At 43.0% G+C, this 19,249-nt stretch overlaps 1 protein-coding gene across 1 annotated transcript in view; it reads left to right on the top strand.

Moving 5' to 3' along the window:
* Window positions 1-6,240, top strand: part of cacna1ab (calcium channel, voltage-dependent, P/Q type, alpha 1A subunit, b) — a 136,152-nt gene extending 129,912 nt beyond the window's left edge. Inside the window, exons 44-47 of the mRNA XM_053491779.1 lie at window positions 1,764-1,980; window positions 2,056-2,312; window positions 2,403-5,430; window positions 5,465-6,240. Coding sequence (XP_053347754.1) covers window positions 1,764-1,980; window positions 2,056-2,312; window positions 2,403-2,903 — 975 coding nt within the window. The 3' untranslated portion in view covers window positions 2,904-5,430; window positions 5,465-6,240. The remainder of the gene's footprint in view (window positions 1-1,763; window positions 1,981-2,055; window positions 2,313-2,402; window positions 5,431-5,464) is intronic.
* The last annotated feature ends 13,009 nt before the right edge of the window (window positions 6,241-19,249 follow it).

The raw sequence follows: 19,249 nt of genomic DNA on the forward strand, positions 1-19,249 counted from the left end.
AACTCCTTTTTAACTTCTCTGACACTCCAGCAACATATGTATGGCTGGGTCTTAACTCTCTAAGTCATCCTTTTTTTGGGTCTGGAAGTTATTTTGTTGAAGGCCCACTTACAATATCCACAGGATATGAGAGCTAACCCTGCTGCCTTGAGATGCTTGTGTTCCTTCTGTTTAGCTTCAGTGGAGGTTGGGGTGTTCCCTGTTCTGTAGTGCAGTGTCCTGATAACACTTAATTTGTGCTGCAATGGGTGATGGGAATTTAACTATATGTAAAGCACGGTCTGTTTCCCATCTTTCTCTATAAGAATTGCACAGTCCAGAAAGTCCAAACTGTTGTCCTTGGTGCATGACAATTGAGTTAATATGCTCTGTAAGGGAAGAAGATGATGATGTTGAGACTCAGGAGAGGACAGATATAGTTTGGGTTGAGGCTGCTTCTAGTGTTGAGGGTGCTGTTCTATTCCAACCTCTTTCTAATGGCTTTTATGGTGTGGATGCTGGTAAAGAGTGATGTAATGGCAAAGGAAACCATGGTGTTCTTGGTATCCACTTAAAAACAAATTGTTCTGAATTTTGGATATTGTGGTCAGTGTGACCCGCTAGTGATGGCAGAATGGTTGCCAAGTATTTTGCAATGTTGTAAGTTACGGAATTAATATTGCTGACTATAGGTCTGAGGGGGCCTGCTTTCTTGTTTACTTTGAAAAGTCCATAAAGGCACGGAGTGGCTCCACCAGGGTGCAGAGGGTGGTAGGTCACCCTGCCGTGGCCCAGTCCCTTTTCAGTTTTTTTAAAACAAGCTATTGCCTTTTTCTTATAAAGGTTTGGTGACTTTGTGATAATCTGCTGTATTTAAGAAGATGGCTCAATTTCCTTCCCTGCAGGCAGATGGTGATGACCCAACATCACAAAAGGAAGGAGAGACAAACCAATAAATATTCCCTTTTTTTTCTCCCGGAAATAGACTACAGTGAAGCATGCAGGGAAAAAATGGATAACAGCCGTCTCAACATAAATTACAAAAGATCTTAGCCACTGACCGCCAGAAATAGAATCATGCCCTGCATCCGAAATCCAGTGGGACACACAGAAGTGTATTAGCCATGGGACCACCCCCTTCCACTAGCCACATTCTAGGAATCAAAGGACAAAGAAGAAGCACCTAGAATACACTCTAAAACCCCTCAGTACACCCACCCTCGCAATACACCCCACATAACATCCATTTACTGTGGCCAAAAGACAAAAAACTGGTATATACTGGTGTATATCTATTGGTATTATTTGTGACTGTGTGTGTGTGTGTGTGTGTGTGTGTGTGTGTGTGTGTGTTCTACCCTGCATTGTTCTTCAGCAATGGAGAAACAAACTTCAAGAAAGTAACCTCAGCATATGTACATCCTTCTCTCTCTCCCTCTGTTTCTCCATCCCTTTCTCTTGATGTACAGTATGTTGTAGCATGGTATTGAGCTACCTGTGAGTGTTCTTGTTTTTTGAAGTGTGTGTGTGTGTAAAAGAGAGAGAGAGAGAGAGAGAGAGAGAGAAAGAAAGAGAGACAGAAAGACAAAATGTGAGACAAAGAGAGTAAGAAAGAGAAACAATGAGGAAAGAGTGTGTCCATCTTAAACACACACGCACACACACACACACACTGTTGACTGCTTTAAAACTGCATTCACACAAACACCTAAATCTCACTCCCCCCTCCCTCTCTCCCCCTTCCATTATTTTTACACAATATTTTTACTCTTTTTTTTCTGTAGACCATTCCTGATGACAGTCCATTGAGGCGCTCTACATGCTCCTTGGTTCATGGGCGTTCAGGTCGAGGCATGCGATTGGATGATTACTCTTTGGAGAGGGTAGAGTCAGAGGAAGGGCCTAGACATGGCAGGCGGAGAAGAGAAAGAGAACGAGAGAGGGATCGAAATCACCGCACTTCCGAGAGATCATTGACTCGCTACACAGATGCTGATACAGGTTTCTCCCCCACACCGACACACATACACACCTGTGTTCCTTAAGAGAGATGATTTTTACTCTTTGTTCTGTCAGGTCTGGGTACTGATCTCAGCACCACCACACAGTCAGGTGAACTTCCTCCTAAGGAGCGGGAGCGAGAGAGAGGAAGAGCCAAAGACAGACGGCATCACCACCACCACCACCATCATCATCATCATCATCACCACAGCTCAGTGGAGAAAGAGCGTTATGAGAGAGAGCGAGAGTACCATCATCATCCTCACAGTAGACACGACACACACTGGTCACGTTCCCCCAGTGAAGGCAGAGATGGCAGGGGACGAAGACAGGTACACACACAGACACACGCACACTTATCTTACATACAATCTGCACTATTATAATTGTGCATTTTCAATTTTGAAAATGTTTATTTTTAGGGAAGCAGTTCTGTGAGCGTCAGTCCAGTTCCCTCAACGTCAGGAACCAGTACGCCACGCCGCACTCGACGTCAGCTTCCCCCGACTCCACCCACACCTCGTCCGCATGTTACATACTCACCTGCCCCCCGGAAACCCCTCCCACCGCCCACTCCTCGCCGTGAACCTCCAACTGTTGGACCACCTTCTCGCCGGCCCTCCCCCCGCCGTGCCCCATTTTATGACCGTCGTTTTGAATACGAGCCACCGAACTATGAGCAAAGTGTGATGCAAGGACACTCCCATACGCCCCGTCATGGCGCCACCCACCACAGTCCTTCTCACCGTAGTCCTGCCTCTCATCACCGACGTGTGCCCAATGGCTACCGTTCCTCCTCCTCTCCATCTCCACACCGCCGAGGCCCAGCCCACCACGGCATGCAACGTGCTCCACAGCCCCGCCCACCTCGAAAGAGTCTCCATGAACCGTACAGTGAGACAGACGAGGATGACTGGTGCTAAAACCCTGCTCTTAATACACACTACAATCAGAGAGAGACGGAAAAGATGCGTGTAACTACACACACAAACACACACGGATGGTCCAGTGTAGTGTATATGTGTGTGCATGTGTGTGTGTGTTTGTGCATTTGTGTGTAAATGTGTGTAAGACTTTAGGAATTTAAGCAACACAGCAAAATGCAAAGTGAGTGGTCTTGCTACCTGCTCTCTCTCTCTCTTTCTCTCTCTCTCTCTCTCTCTCTCTCTCTCTCTTTTGCATCGCTCTCTGACTTCTGGACTGCATTACCCAGAAGGCTGTGTTTTGGAGGCAGGGTGGGAGGGGCTGGGGTGTGACCGGGGGTATAATAAGCATGGTTGTCTCCAGTGTGACTCCTCTCAAACTAACAAGGATAAAAAACAAGCTGGAGAAAAAAAGAACTAAAGAAAGAAAGAAAGAAAGAAGAAAACCAGAGAAGAAAACTAAACAATAAACAGCATGCTCTTACCGAGAGCTCTTCCTACTGCAAAACTAGCCAATGGCGTCGCAGCCCGCTACTGATGAGTTTTATCATCTATGTTTACTCGACATGCTGAGTGACCTCATAATTTAGAGCTTGGGTACCCGGTGAGGGGCGGGGCACTGACGAGGACACAGCCATGCCCTCAACGCACCTTTCACGAGCACGTAAATAAAAGTGCAGCGCAGTGGACGAGAGACTAATCTTCATCTTCAGTCTTTAATTAATAAATTAAATTCTTCTTCTTTGTGGACGTTTGAGGAGCACGTGCTGTTCTGTTGCTTTATTTCCTCCTTTTGGACTTAGAGGACCTGAAGGAAACCTGCATGATTGATAAAAAAAACAACAACAACAGTTGAACTGACGCAGAGGGGCCATGGATCTTTCTTTCATTTTAATTAGAAGAAATTCTCTCATTTTCTCTGATCCTGCTGATTTGGTGCTCAGGAGGAGGAGCTTCACCACAGCGGGACATTGTCTCTCTTGTGCTTCTTTTCTGTCAATAATAATAATAAGAAGAAAAATAAATAAAATGACTAATAAGTTTATGGGATAAATAATGATCATGTGACAGCAGTGGTCATGGGACCTTTGTTTATTGTTTTGTTTGTTTGTTTGTTCCTTTACGCTCTGTCTTACTGAACCTGAGGGCCCCAGCTGCAGGGGACAGGACGCAGGGACACATCCCATGACCCCTCCTGTAAGGGGATGTGGGGAGGGTGGGGCTCTTACTGCTCACTACTAAGTGCACTCCAGACTGTAGTGGGCTTCGTGCCCTCAGATCTTTTCTACTGCAGGAGTTTTAACTGTTTCAGCATTTTTCAGCTGAACACACACGCTGAAGTTCAGGGCTCATCTGTGTGTCACTGTGTGCGTATGAGTGTGTGTGTGTGTGTGTGTAAGAGAGAGAGACAGAGATAGAGGCATGACTGTGGTTATTGAGTACGTGGTAACGTCTCCATGGCAACTCCGTAAACTGCCACTGACCACCAGAGGGTGTCACCTCACCACACACAAAATCTAAAACATGCATACAAATACACTTGCACGTGCACAAAGACACGCTGTGGTACACACACACACCCACCCACACACACACACAACAACGCTGCATGCTGTAGATACACACAACATTATAGTCACTGCCACTACATTAAACACACACACACACACACACACACACACAGACTTAGTTTGAGCTTATTTTGTTCACTACACAGTAATGTTGTGTATCTATGCAGTGAGACGGTTCTCCATTTGAGATAGACATATGTGTGTATGTGTGTTTGCTTGTGTGTGTCTGTGTGTATGTGAGTACCAGTCAAAATTTTGGATTTATTTTCTACACTTTAGAACAAATCTTGGATTTTTTTTCAAAACATGTTAAATATCACACATAGCATTCAGTAATTCAGCAACAACAAACAGTTTTACTTAATACATCTTAATCAGCTCAGAGACGTTCATTTAGAGTCACCAGCCTCAGAAATCACCAATGAACAAACAGCAGCTCAGATTAGAGCCGTTATGAAGCTTTACAGAGCAGAAGGAGCAGATAAACATCTCAATATCAACTGTTCAGAGGAGATTATTGTGTGTTTGGGATAATAAACATCTTCAGTATTGTTTTACAGTGTAGAGAGAAATAAACATCAGGGACGACCATGGAGTTAGAGAGGGGTGTACAAACTTTTGACTGGTAGCTGTTAGTATGTGTAAATACATGTGTGTGTGTGTGTGTGTGTGTAGAGGTGGTGTTTTCCCCTAATGTATTATTTTGCTCCATATTTGAGGTAATGATGACTGGAGCCTAAATTAACTTGGACTAATAAATCTACTTTATCACAGAATTTAAATCTATTTTAAAAAATGTCATTTATTCAATTTTAGATTAGTTTAGGTTGCAGAAATAATTTTATTTACTCATAATTTTTCTTTTTTAAAAGTCGAAGTAAATCAAACGAGTCTTCGTACAGCAGGACTTACAGCTGGACATCTAAAATGCAGTAGGGATTGGAGACTACCGTCAGGTTTAAACTACCGTCAGGATTAAACTACAGTCAGGATTAAACTACAGTCAGGATTAAACTACCGTCAGAATTAAACAGTCCAGCTAGATATGAGACATAAAATCAGGAATGAACAAAACAAGCGGAATTAAAAACTAAGGTCAGCATTAAACAGTGATCAGGATTATGTGTGATGTTCAAGATTAAATGTGAAGGTTGGGATTAAGCACCACACTTGGAATTAAGTGCGACAGTCAGGATTAAGTCCTATTTTCACATCGACATAACCTAAAAACAGAATAAATCTCTTTTGATGATATCATCAGTGTGATTACATCATGGATTACAGTAAAGAACAACTACACTGCTTCTGCACTTTGTGTGCGTGCGCATATGTGCTGTCTGTCATTCTGTCTGTCTGTCTGTCTGTCTGTCTGTCTTTGTTTTTGTGTGTGTAATGAATAAGGGCTCTTTGTGCTGCCAAACTCAACTCATCAGGACTTGTGTGTGTGGTGTGTGTGTGTGTGTGTGTGTGTGTGTGTGTGTGAGAGAGAGAGGGAGTGAAAGAGGTACACATTAATCATGCTATGTCAAACACACACACACATTGTGCACCTCGCTGTGCAAAGTAAAATAAATAACATACATGGCTTCATCCTCCTCTGGTGATGCCCAAAGCCCCTCCAATACTGATTACCATTAGCCAATCACATCACAGTCCCCCTGCCCATCATAAAGGAAGTGTAACAGGCCTGATCGCCATGGCGACGAGGTGTGTAATGCCCTGCATGTGCAACGTGCATGCGGATTAAACATTAAAGAGAATAAAGAGTGTAACACACAGAACAACTGCTGAGTGTCGGGTCTTTAATGTACAACCTAATATACATTACACACTACACCACAAACAAAACCACACAGAACCTCACGGAACCTCACAGCAACTCACATCACCTCAAGGAACCTCAGAACATTTAGAGCACCACACGGAACCTCATAGAATTTTCAAGCCCCACTTGTCAACAAAATGATAATGAAATCAGTCAAGTTTACTATTTATTGAAATATCAATTTCTAAAGCAATAAGATCAAATAACACCAAGTTCAAAACTACTAGTTGGATCTCATGCTGTCTGCTGCCAGCATTTTAAGACACAAAACACACACGTGTCTCTCCTCTGCCCCACCATGAATCCAAGCACAACATACAGTAGGCTTCATCATGTTTTCCTTTCGGCTGGATTTTTGGTTGATTAGGCTGATGATGCTGAATCACCTGCTTATTTGTGGTCCATGTAACAAATGTATCCATTGATGTTATTACGCTCATTACATACAGTACGCTACTGACCCGGTTTGTGTCCACGGTAAAGTTAGTTTTATATTCACATCTACGAATTCAATAGCTGCGTAAATAAAACGGCAAATAAGATACCCACATATATTTCCTCTCTACATTGTCTTTAAGCTACATCCGCCTTAAATTATACATGTTTAAAAGCATAAACACCATTATTCTCAATGAATTAGGGATCATCGCAAAATGCTGCACACCAACAAAAAAGGGTAGAGTAATATTGATCTTCCCTTCTGAACCACGGCTCTAAGGCAACTTGTACTCACACTGTCAATACCTGGGGCAGTAACTAAACGCGTTCCTCTGTCCTTGTACACCAGGGGCATCTGTAACATCTACAGTCACATTGTTCACCTCAGGTACAGGAGAACATGAACAGCCATCAATTTACGAAAGAGTTTTGATAGTTTTGGTCAGTTAGTTGAAGAGGTGAATCTGGGGTTAGGGTTAGGATTTGGATTCAGCATATTTATTGCTGCTGCACTGCACACTTATACACATCTACAGCTAAAAACCTCTACACCTATACACCTCTACACTTCTACACTTCTACAGCTACACACCTCTACACTTCTACAGCTACACACCTCTACACCTCTACACATCTACAGCTATACACCTATATACCTCTACACCTATACACCTCTACAGCTACACACCTCTACATCTCTACACCTATACACCTATACACCTTGTCACCAATGTACCTCTTCACCTCTACACCTCCTCACCTCTACACCTATACACCTACAGTATACACCTCTACATCTCTACAGCTATACACCTACACACCTATACAGCTATACACCTCTACACCTCTACAGCTATACATCGCTACACCTATATACCTCTACAGCTATACACCTCTACACCTACACCTATATACCTCTACAGCTATACACCGCTACAGCTATACACCTCTACATATCTACACCTTTTCACCTATACACCTATACACCTTTACACCTCTACACCTCTTCACCTCTACACCTATACACCTCTTTACCTCTACACCTATACACCTATACACCTTTTCACCTATACACCTATACGCCTATACACCTCTTCACCTCTACACCTATACACCTCTTCACCTTTACACCTTTATACCTATACACCTCTACACCTTTACACTTCTACAGCTACACACCTCTACACCTCTACATTTACATTTAGGCATTTGGCAGACGCTTTTATCCAGACCGACTTACAAAGAGTGCTTTAATGTTTACCTCTACACCTCTACACCTCTACACCTATACACTTCTACAGCTACACACTTCTACAGCTACACACCTCTACAGCTATACACCTCTGCACCTTTACACCTATACACCTCTACACTTCTAGACCTATACAGCTCTACACCTCTACACCTCTACAGCTATACACCTATATACCTCTACACCTATACACCTCTACAGCTACACACCTCTACACCTCTTCACCTCTACAGCTACACACCTCTACATCTCTACACCTCTTCACCTATACACCTTTTCACCTATATACCTCTTCACCTCTACACCTCCTCACCTCTACACCTCCTCATAGCTACACCTACACACCTATACAGCTATACACCTCTACACCTCTACAGCTATACATTGCTACACCTACACCTATATACCTCTACAGCTATACACCTCTACACCTCTACACCTTTTCACCTATACACCTCTACACCTCTTCACCTTTACACCTCTACACCTATACACCTCTACACCTCTTTACCTCTACACCTATACACCTATACACCTTTTCACCTATACACCTATACACCCATACACCGCTTCACCTCTACACCTCTACACCTCATCACCTCTACACTTGTTTACCTCTACACCTCTACACCTGTTCACCTTTACACCCCTACACACTACACCTCTACACCTATACACTTTTTCACCTATACACCTCTACACCTCTTCACCTCTTCACCTCGTCACCTTTACACCTCTACACCTATACACCTATACACCTTTTTACCCTCTACACCTCTTCACCTCTACACCTATACACCTCTTCACCTCTACACCTCTACACCTATAAACCTTTTCACCTACTGTATACACCTATACACCTCTTCACCTCTACACCTTTTCACCTCTACACCTCTACACCTCTTCACCTCTACACCTCGTCACCTCGTCCCCTTTACACCTATAGACCTATACACCTCTTAACCTTCACACCTCTACACATTCTAAACCTCTACACCTATACACCTCTTCATCCCTAAACCTCTCCACCTATACATTTTATCAGCTTCAGGTTCATTACATCTCACTCGCCCTAATTTCCTTTTCAAATGTATAGTAATAATTACAAAATGACTAGGCTGAATATCAATGATTACTCATTATTATTGTTTTTTTAATTCTCAAAAATATGGAACAAACAGCTTATTTATCGCTTTGATGTGGAGGGCTGTTAGTTTTCAGTTACAGGAAGGTTGGCGGCCCTCGTCTAACCAAACTCACCTGGCAAACAGGATTCACCTGTCAGTCAAGGGTTATTTTAACAATTGTCATTGTCGCAAAGCAGCTTTACACAATCAAAAGAATTATTTAAGTCTGTATGGAATGTAAGTGTGCATGAATCATGATGAGCAGATTGTTCCTGGTGAGCAAGCCACGGGCGACAGTGGCAAGGAAAAACTCCCTGAGATGGTAATAGGAAGAAACCTTGAGAGGACTCAACAGGGAACCCATCCTCATCTGGATGAAACAGAGAGCAGAAATTGATCTGCATTTATACAGTGTGTTAGGTGGCAGGCAGTTCAGCTATAACAGTTGATGTTAATTGATGTAAATATGGAGTCCAGGTAGTTATTGGAGACAATTGCAATCTTGAACTATCGAGCAACCACAGCCAAGTCAAGTCCTCAGAGAAACAGCTGTCAACACCAGTCGAGGCCAGAAATGTCTTTATGGTAAAGTGAAACCATCCCCAGACACCAGACGCATTCCAAAGAGACACACGGGGCATCCATGCGACAAGATCTCCAACCAGAAGCGGGGCACCAGGATGGGTCAGACAGGTCCGGTGGGCAGAGGGAGTCTGGATCACTGGCAGCTCAGAAACGACATGTGTAGCTTGACAGAGAGAGGAAAGAGAGAAAGGGGTAGAGATAATGTGAATGTATATTTAGTGTAGAGTGCAAGCAGTAAAACACTAGCAGTTCACTCAGATACTGAGGCGCGAGACCAGTTAATGTTTTATATGTCAAGAGTAGTATTTTAAAATCTATGCGAAATTTTACAGGGAGCCAATGTAGTGAAGATAGGGTAGGTGTGATGTGCTCATATCTTCTGGTTCTAGTGAGAACTCTCGCTGCTGCATTATGGACTAGCTGAAGCTTGTTTTTGCACCTAGCTGAACAACCAGACAGTAAGGCATTACAATAGTCCAACCTAGAGGTGATAAAAGCACGAACTTGTTTTTCTGCATTGTTTAGCAACAGTATATTTCTTATCTTGGCACTATTTCTGAGGTGAAAGAAAGCTATTCTGATAATATTATCTACATGAGCTTCAAATGAAAGGCTGGAATCTATAATTCAATTCAATTCAATTCAATTTTATTTGTATAGCGCTTTTAGCTATTTTCATTGCCGCAAAGCAGCTTTACACAATCAAAAGAATTATTTAAGTTTGTATGAAATGTGAATTTGTATGAATCAAAATGGTCAGTTTGTTCCTGGTGAGCAAGCCGAGGGCGACAGTGGCAAGGAAAAACTCCCTGAGATGGTAATAGGAAGAAACCTTGAGAGGAACCAGACTCAACAGGGAACCCATCCTCATTTGGGTGAAACAGAAAGGAGTAAATGATCTGCATTTATACAGTGTGTTAGGTGGCAGGCAGTTCAGCTATAATAGCTGATGTTAACTGATGTTAATATGGAGTCCAGGTAGTAATTAAAGACCAAGGTAGACTTGTAGGAAGTTCCAGTCCTGAACTATCGAACTGTCAAGTCTCCAGAAAAACAGTTGCCAACACCAGTCAAGGCCAGAACCATCTTCTAGGTAGAGAGAATCATCCCAGACACCAGACGCATCCCAGAGAGACACACGGGGCATTCATGTGACGAGATCTTCAACCAGAAACAGGGCACCAGGATGGGTCAGACAGGTCCGGAGGGCAGAGGGAGTCTGGATCACTGACAGCTCGGAAACGACATGTGTAGTTGACAGAGAGAAAGAAAAAGTGAAAGGGGGAGACAGGGGGAGAGAGGAAAGAGAAAGAGGGGGAAAGAGAGAAGAAGAGGAGAGATAGCAGTTAGGTATGGTCACAGTCACACAATGTATAATGTGAATGTATATTAACTGTAGAGTGCAAGCAGAGACTCCGAAAGGACTAACTATGACAGCATAACTAAAAGGGAGAGCCAGAAGGAAACACAAACATGAGGGCTTCCTGAGATGTAAAGCAAACAATCACCTCACCGTCAGCAAACCTGAGTGATCAATGAGAGTGAGGAAGACAGCATCCAAACATACCAGTTCACCATAATACTCTACGTCCATGAGTTCCCCAGATTCGCTCCTTTACCTAAGGCAAATCTATTTATAAAAATGCTTGGCTAAATAAATAGGTTTTTAGGCTGGACTTAAACACTGAGACTGTGTTTGAGTCCCAAACACTATTTGGAAGACTATTCCATAATTTTGGGGCTTTGTAAGACAAAGCTCTGCCCCCCAGCTGTATTTTTCATAATACGTGGTACTGACAAGCAGCCTGCATCCTTTAAGCGAAGTAGCCGTGGCGGTTTGTAAAACACTAGCAGTTCGCTCAGGTACTGCAGCGCGAGACCATTTAATGCTTTGTATGTAAAGAATAGTATTTTCAAATCAATGCGAAATTTCACAGGGAGCCAATGCAGTGAAGATAAGATAGGGGTGATGTGCTCATATCTTCTGGTTCTAGTGAGGACTCTCGCTGCTGCATTCTGGACTAGCTGAAGCTTATTTATGCATCTAGCTAAACAACCAGACAGTAAGGCATTACAATAGTCCAACCTAGAGGTGATAAAAGCATGAACTAGTTTTTCTGCATCGTTTAGCGACAATAAATTTCTTATCCTGGCAATATTTCTGAGGTGAAAGAATGCTATCCTGGTAATATTATCTACATGAGCTTCAAATGAAAGGCTGGAATCAATAATCACACCAAGGTCTTTCACTTGATAGAACAGAAAGGCCATCTAAAGTTACGGTGTGATCTCAAATTTTACTTCTAGCTGTATGCAGTCCTATGACTAGAACTTCTGTCTTATCCGGATTAAGCAGAAGGAATTTAATTAGCATCCAATTTCTTATGTCCTGCACACATTGTTCAATTATAGTAAGCTGTTTTTTTTTCATCAGGTTTTGCTGAGACATATAACTGTGTATCGTCAGCATAACAATGAAAACATACCATGCTTACGGATTATGTTGCCTAGAGGAAGCATGTAAAGGGAAAAAAGCAGTGGGCCTAAAACTGAACCCTGTGGAACACCAAACTCCACTAGAGAACATGCAGAATAATCACCATTTAAGTCTACATACTGGTAACGATCGGTCAGATAGGATCTGAGCCAGGAGAGGGCTGTACGCTTAATTCCTACTACATTTTTTAATCTGTGAAGAAGAATAGCGTGATCAATGGTGTCAAAAGCTGCACTGAGGTCGAGTAATAAAAGCATAGTTACACAACCCTGATCAGAGGCCAATAGGATGTCATTTACTACTTTAACAAGTGCTGTCTCTGTGCTGTGATGAGGCCTAAATCTTGACTGACACAGTCCATGTATGCCATTTCTATGTAGATATGAGCATAGCTGCTTCGCTACTATCTTTCCCAAAATCTTAGTGATAAAGGGGAGGTTTGATATTGCCCTGTAATTGGACAGCTGACAGGGGTCGAGGGCAGGTTTCTTTATTATTGGTTTAATAACTGCTAATTTAAAAGATTTTGGAACATACCCAATGCTGAGTTCTGTTTTTGTATCGTTGCCACTAAAGTTTGGCATTTGTATCAGCGTTTAAATTACATAGCTTCCTCATTTATACAATAATAATATTAATAGCAACTTGTTTTTACATTTTTATACTATTTGGCTTCGCCTTTTTCTGCGCTTTCTGGAGAATGCGCGAGTTTCTTCGTCTAAAAAAACAACAAACGGAATTTAGCTCCAAACAACTAAACTCAGACTCAGGTACAATATCATGTCTAATATTCAGCTCGTTCACTGTGTAGAGTGCAGGATGTTTAGACATTCTTCCTCCGTCGTTAGTGGTAATTTTATTTATGATAGGTCTGTGTTAGTGAGCACTCTGACGGAAAGGATATCAGCGAAAGTGGAGTGCATCCAGACTTTAAAGAGGGTTAGATAGTGTGAGAGCAGCGTTATTGCAGTAGCGGACAGTCTGGGTGCCGCAGGCGGAGATAACCAGCCCCCGACTCCGGCATTAGAGCCCTCACAGCGGGGCGAGTGGGTGACGACACGGCGGCATACTCGATCAGCCAAAGCTAACGCTAAGGCTAGCCCACAGGAGCACACCTCTTCTGCGCTTCACGTGTCCAACAGGTTTGCTCTTCTCACTGATGCACCCACTGAGAAATCTAAAAGAGCTCTGGTTATAGGAGACTCTATAATGAGGCACGTAAAATTAGCCAGGCCTTTAGGGACGCCAGCGGCAGTGGTTAGGTGTATCCCGGGATCCAGAGCACCGGACATACAGTAGCAGGTAATCTTAGGGCTCTAGGACAGCACAGGTTCTCAAAGATAGTGGTACATGCTGGAGCTAATGATATACGCCTTCGTCAGTCAGAGGTTAGTAAGAATAACTTTATAGAGTTGTTTAAATTAGCGAAGGCGATGTCCGATGACGTAATATGCTCTGGTCCCATCCCAGTGAGACGTGGTGACATAGCTTACAGCAGGTTATGGTCGCTGAACCGCTGGATGTCCAGGTGGTGCTCCGAAAACAACGTGGGCTTCATAGATAATTGGAAGACCTTTGAGGTCAAAGCTGGCCTGTTAGGGCGGGACGGTGTCCATCCCACTTGGGAAGGTGCTGCTCTCATTTCCTGTAGTATAGCTCATAGTCTTAGAAGAGGCCTAGTTATTCGGTGACAATCCAGAGCCCAGGCCAGGGAGCAGACAGACAGGCTAAACCAACCGTCTCTTAGCTGCATAGAGTCGTCACTCAGGGTTCATCACTGTCATATTGAGACAGATCACTATCTATCACACAGTAATAATGTACGCACAGCGCTGCGCTACCGTATGAAGAGTCAACCCACGTAAAGCTGCTGGACCAGACAACATCCCAGGCAGAGTGCTCAGAGAATGTGCTGAACAGCTGGCAGATGTTCTCACCGACATCTTCAACATCTCTCTGAGCAGCGCCGTCGTTCCAACGTGCTTCAAAGCCACCACCATTGTCCCCGTGCCCAAGAAGTCTACTGTGTCCTGTCTCAATGACTACCGTCCCGTTGCACTTACACCCACCATCATGAAGTGCTTCGAGCGGCTCGTCATGAGACACATCAAGACGCTGCTGCCCCCTTTACTGGACCCACTGCAATTTGCGTATCGTCCTTACCGCTCAACGGACGATGCCATCTCCACTACACTCCATCTTGCCCTCACACACTTGGACAAGAAGGACGCATACGTTCAAATGCTGTACATAGACTTCAGCTCAACATTCAACACTATCATCCCCCAACAACTGATCGGGAAGCTGAGCCTGTTGGGCCTGAACACCTCCCTCTGCAACTGGATCCTAGACTTTCTGACCGGAAGGCCTCAGTCAGTACGGATCGGGAACTGCACCTCCAGCACCACCACACTGAGCACTGGGGCCCCACAAGGCTGTGTGCTCAGTCCCCTGCTGTTCACACTGCTGACTCACGACTGTGTAGCAACACACAGTTCAAATCACATCATTAAGTTCGCTGATGACACGACCGTGGTGGGTCTTATTAGCAAGAACGACGAGTCAGCATACAGAGAGGAAGTGCAGAGGCTAACGGACTGGTGCAACAACAACAACAACCTGTCTCTGAATGTTGACAAGACAAAAGAGATGGTTGTTGACTTCAGGAGGACACGAGGCGACCATTCTCCGCTGAGCATCAACGGCTCCTCTGTGGAGATTGTCGAAAACACTAAATTCCTGGGTGTCCACCTGGAGAAGGACCTCAACTGGTCCCTCAACACCAGCTCCCTACACAAGAAAGCCCAACAGCGTCTCTTCTTTCTGAGAAGACTGAGAAAGGCCCAACTTCCACCACCGATCCTGATCACCTTCTATAGAGGAACTATCGAGAGCATCCTGAGCGACTGCATCACTGTCTGGTTTGGGAATTGTGCCATAACGGACCGCAAAACCCTACAGCGGATAGTGAGGACAGCGGAGAAGATCATTGGGGTCTCTCTTCCCTCCATTGAAGACATTTACACCACACGCTGCATCCGCAAAGCCACCAGCATTGTGGCTGATCGGACACACCCCTCTCACACACACTTCACACTCCTGCCATCTGGAAAAAGGTACCGAAGCATTCGGGCACACACATCCAGACTGTGCAACAGCTTTTTTCCACAAGCCATCCGTCTCCTCAACAAAAAGGGACTGAACTGATAAACACACACACACACACACACACACACACACACACACATTATCACTCAGCTTAACTCAACTACATCAATACATCAAAACACTGAGACTGGACTGACTAATCAACACAAGCGCAGACACACTGACCCACACAAACTATCGTACACACATCTGTAAATGCCTCACTGTTTATCTCTTCTGCACAATATTCATTACTTTTTGGACAAATCTTAATTCTTACTGCTATGTTTTACTACCTCAACAGCATATTTTATGTTCTGATATGTTGTTGTTGTCGCACTGTCACTTTGTTGTTGCTCGTTTTGCACATTTGCACGTGCACTTTATGTTGTTGTCTGTTGTCTGGAAAAAAACCTGTGGATAGTCTTTTAGTTAGTTAGTCTTTAGTTAGTTTTTGTTAATTTATGTTGTAATTTATGTTAGGAATATCTGTCTTGTCTCTGCTAGCCAGCTAACTAGGCCTCCTAGCTAGCTAGTTTAGCTTCTCTGTTAATTTATGTTGTAAGTTTATGTTGCAAGTAGCACCTTGGTCCTGGAGGAACGTTGTTTCGTTTCACTGTGTACTAACTGTATATGGTTGAAGTGACAATAAAGCCTACTTGAACTTGAACTTGAAACGTACATTCACATCAACTACCAAAAAGAGTTTTATCAGTAATCTCCCAACTTCCCAACTTCGATTAGATCACCGTCTGACCCCACAGAACTCGATCAGGCGACTGAATATTTAGAGTCGACATTTCGCTATACCTTAGATAATGTAGCTCCAGTTAAAAGAAAAATTGTTCGAGATAAGAAACTTGCTCCGTGGTATAACGATCACATGCGCACTTTAAAACAGACCGCTCGGAAGTTAAAACGTAAATGGCGTCAAACTAAATTGTTAGTATTTTAAATAGCATGGAAGGAGAGCATCCTGAACTATAGAAAAGCTCTTAGTGTAGCTAGATCAACATATCTCTCCACTCTTATAGAAAATAACTAAAATAATTCTAGATTCTTATTTAATGCTGTAGCCAAATTAACCAGAAATAGGACCACTGTAGAAATCTCCACAACAACATCATGCAATAGTGAGGACTTCATGAACTTTTTTAATAATAAAATTGTAAATATTAGGCATAAAATTGAGGCTTTGAAACCGAACAATGTAATTGATGCAGATGTTAATCTAGCCATGTCAGATCAGAACCTGGAATACTTTGCTCCCCTTGAAGAGAACATATGTGGCTGATCGGACACACCCCTCTTACACACACTTCACACTCCTGCCATCTGGAAAAAGGTACCGAAGCATTGGGCACACACATCCAGACTGTGCAACAGCTTTTTTTCACAAGCCATCCGTCTCCTCAACAAAAAGGGACTGGACTGATAAACACAAACACAAACACACACACACACACACACACACACACATTATCACTCAGCTTGACTCAACTACCTCAAAATATTGGAACTGGACTGACTAATCAACACAAGTGCAGACACACTGACCCACACCACCAAACTATCGTACACACCAACCTGTAAATGCTTCACTGTTGATCTCTTTTGCACAATGATCATTACTGGATTACTTTTTGCACTAATTCCTCAATTCTTGCTGCTGTGTTAAGGAATGTTTATGATTCACTACCTCAACACCATATTTTATGTTCTGTTATGTCGTGGTTGCGCACTGTCACTTTGTTGCTCTTGTTTGCACATTTGCACGTGCACTTTATGTTGTTTATAAAACCTGTAGTTATACTTAGCTAGTTAGTTTTTGTTAATTTATGTTGTAATTTATGTTAGGTATCTCTGTCCTGTCTCTGCTAGCCAGCTAACTAGGCCTCTTGGTTAGCTAGTTTAGTGTTTCTGTTAATTCAATTCAATTCAATTTTATTTGTATAGCGCTTTTAGCAATTTTCATTGCCGCAAAGCAGCTTTACACAATCAAAAGAATTATTTAAGTTTGTATGAAATGTGAATTTGTATGAATCAATTTATGTTGTAAGTTTATGTTGCATGTAGCACCTTGGTCCTGGAGAAACGTTGTTTTGTTTCACTGTGTACTAACTGTATATGGTTGTAATGACAATAAAGCCTACTTGAACTTGAACTAGAACTTAAAGAGAATGAACTAATTTCTCATCTCTTTTGCAAATTTATCAACCTGTATATTAGATCCTGTACCGACACATTTTCTTAAACAGATAGTACCAGCAATAACAGAACCCCTGTTGAGAATAATTAATTCTTCACTCAGCATTGGTTATGTTCCAAAATCTTTTAAATTAGCAGTTATCAAACCAATAATTAAGAAACCTGACCTCGACCCCTGTCAGCTGTCCAGTTACAGGCCAATATCAAACCTCCCCTTTATCTCTAAGATTCTGGAAAAGATAGTAGCAGAGCAGCTATGCTCATATATACATAGAAATGGCATACATGAACTGTATCAGTCAGGATTTAGGCCTCATCACAGTACAGAGACAGCACTCGTTAAAGTAGTAAATGACATTCTATTGGCCTCTGATCAGGGTTGTGTAACTATGCTTGTACTACTTGACCTCAGTGCAGCTTTTGACACCATTGATCACGCTATTCTTCTTCACAGATTAGAAAATGTAGTAGGAATTAAGGGTACAACCCTCTCCTGGCTCAGATCCTATCTGAACGATTGTTATCAGTATGTAGACTTAAATGGTGATTATTCTGCATGTTCTCTAGTGGAGTTTGGCGTTCAGCAGTGTTCAGTTTTAAGCCCACTGCTTTTTTCCCTTTTCATGCTTCCTCTGGGCAACATAATCCGTAAGCATGGTATTAGTTTTCATTGTTATGCTGACGATACACAGTTATATGTCTCAGCAAAACCTGATGAGAAAAAACAGCTTACTAAAGTTGAGCAATGTGTGCAGGACATAAGAAATTGGATGCTAATTAACTTCCTTTTGCTTAATCCGGATAAGACAGAAGTTCTAGTCATAGGACCGCATACATCAAGAAGTAAAATTTTGGATTACACCATAACTTTAGATGGCCTTTCTGTTCCATCAAGTGCAACAGTAAAAGAACTGGTATGTTTAGATGCTGTCCTCCCCACTCTTATTGATCACTCAGGTTTGCTGACGGTGAGGTGATTGTTTGCTTTACATCTCAGGAAGCCCTCATGTCTGTGTTTCCTTCTGGCTCTCCCTTTTAGTTATGCTGTCATAGTTAGTCCTGCCGGAGTCTCTGCTTGCACTCTACAGTTAATATACATTCACATTATACATTGTGTGACTGTGACCAGACCTAACTGTTATCTCTCCTCTTCTTCTCTTTCTCCCTCTCTTTCTCTCTCTCTCCCCCTGTCTCCCCCTTTTACTCTTTCTCTCTCTCTGTCGAGCTACACATGTCGTTCCTGAGTTGCCAGTGATTCAGACTCCCTCTGCCCTCCGGACCTGTCTGACCCATCCTGGTGCCCCGCTTCTGGCTGAAGATCTCGTCACATGGATGCCCCGTGTGTCTCTCTGGGATGCGTCTGGTGTCTGGGGATGATTCTCTCTACCTAGAAGATGGTTTTGGCCTTGACTGGTGTTGGCAACTGTTTCTCTGGGGACTTGACAATTCGATAGTTCAGGACTGGAACTTCTTATAAGTCTACCTGAGTCTTCAATAACTACCTGGACTCCATATTAACATCAATTAACATCAACTATTATAGCTGAACTGCCTCCCACCCTACACACTGTATAAATGCAGATCATTTACTGCTTTCTGTTTCACCCAGATGAGGATGGGTTCCCTGTTGAGTCTGGTTCCTCTCAAGGTTTCTTCCTATTACCATCTCAGGGAGTTTTTCCTTGCCACTGTCGCC

The sequence above is a fragment of the Clarias gariepinus genome, chromosome 3, assembly GCF_024256425.1.
Source record: "Clarias gariepinus isolate MV-2021 ecotype Netherlands chromosome 3, CGAR_prim_01v2, whole genome shotgun sequence".
In the NCBI taxonomy this organism is placed as follows: Eukaryota; Metazoa; Chordata; class Actinopteri; order Siluriformes; family Clariidae; genus Clarias; species Clarias gariepinus.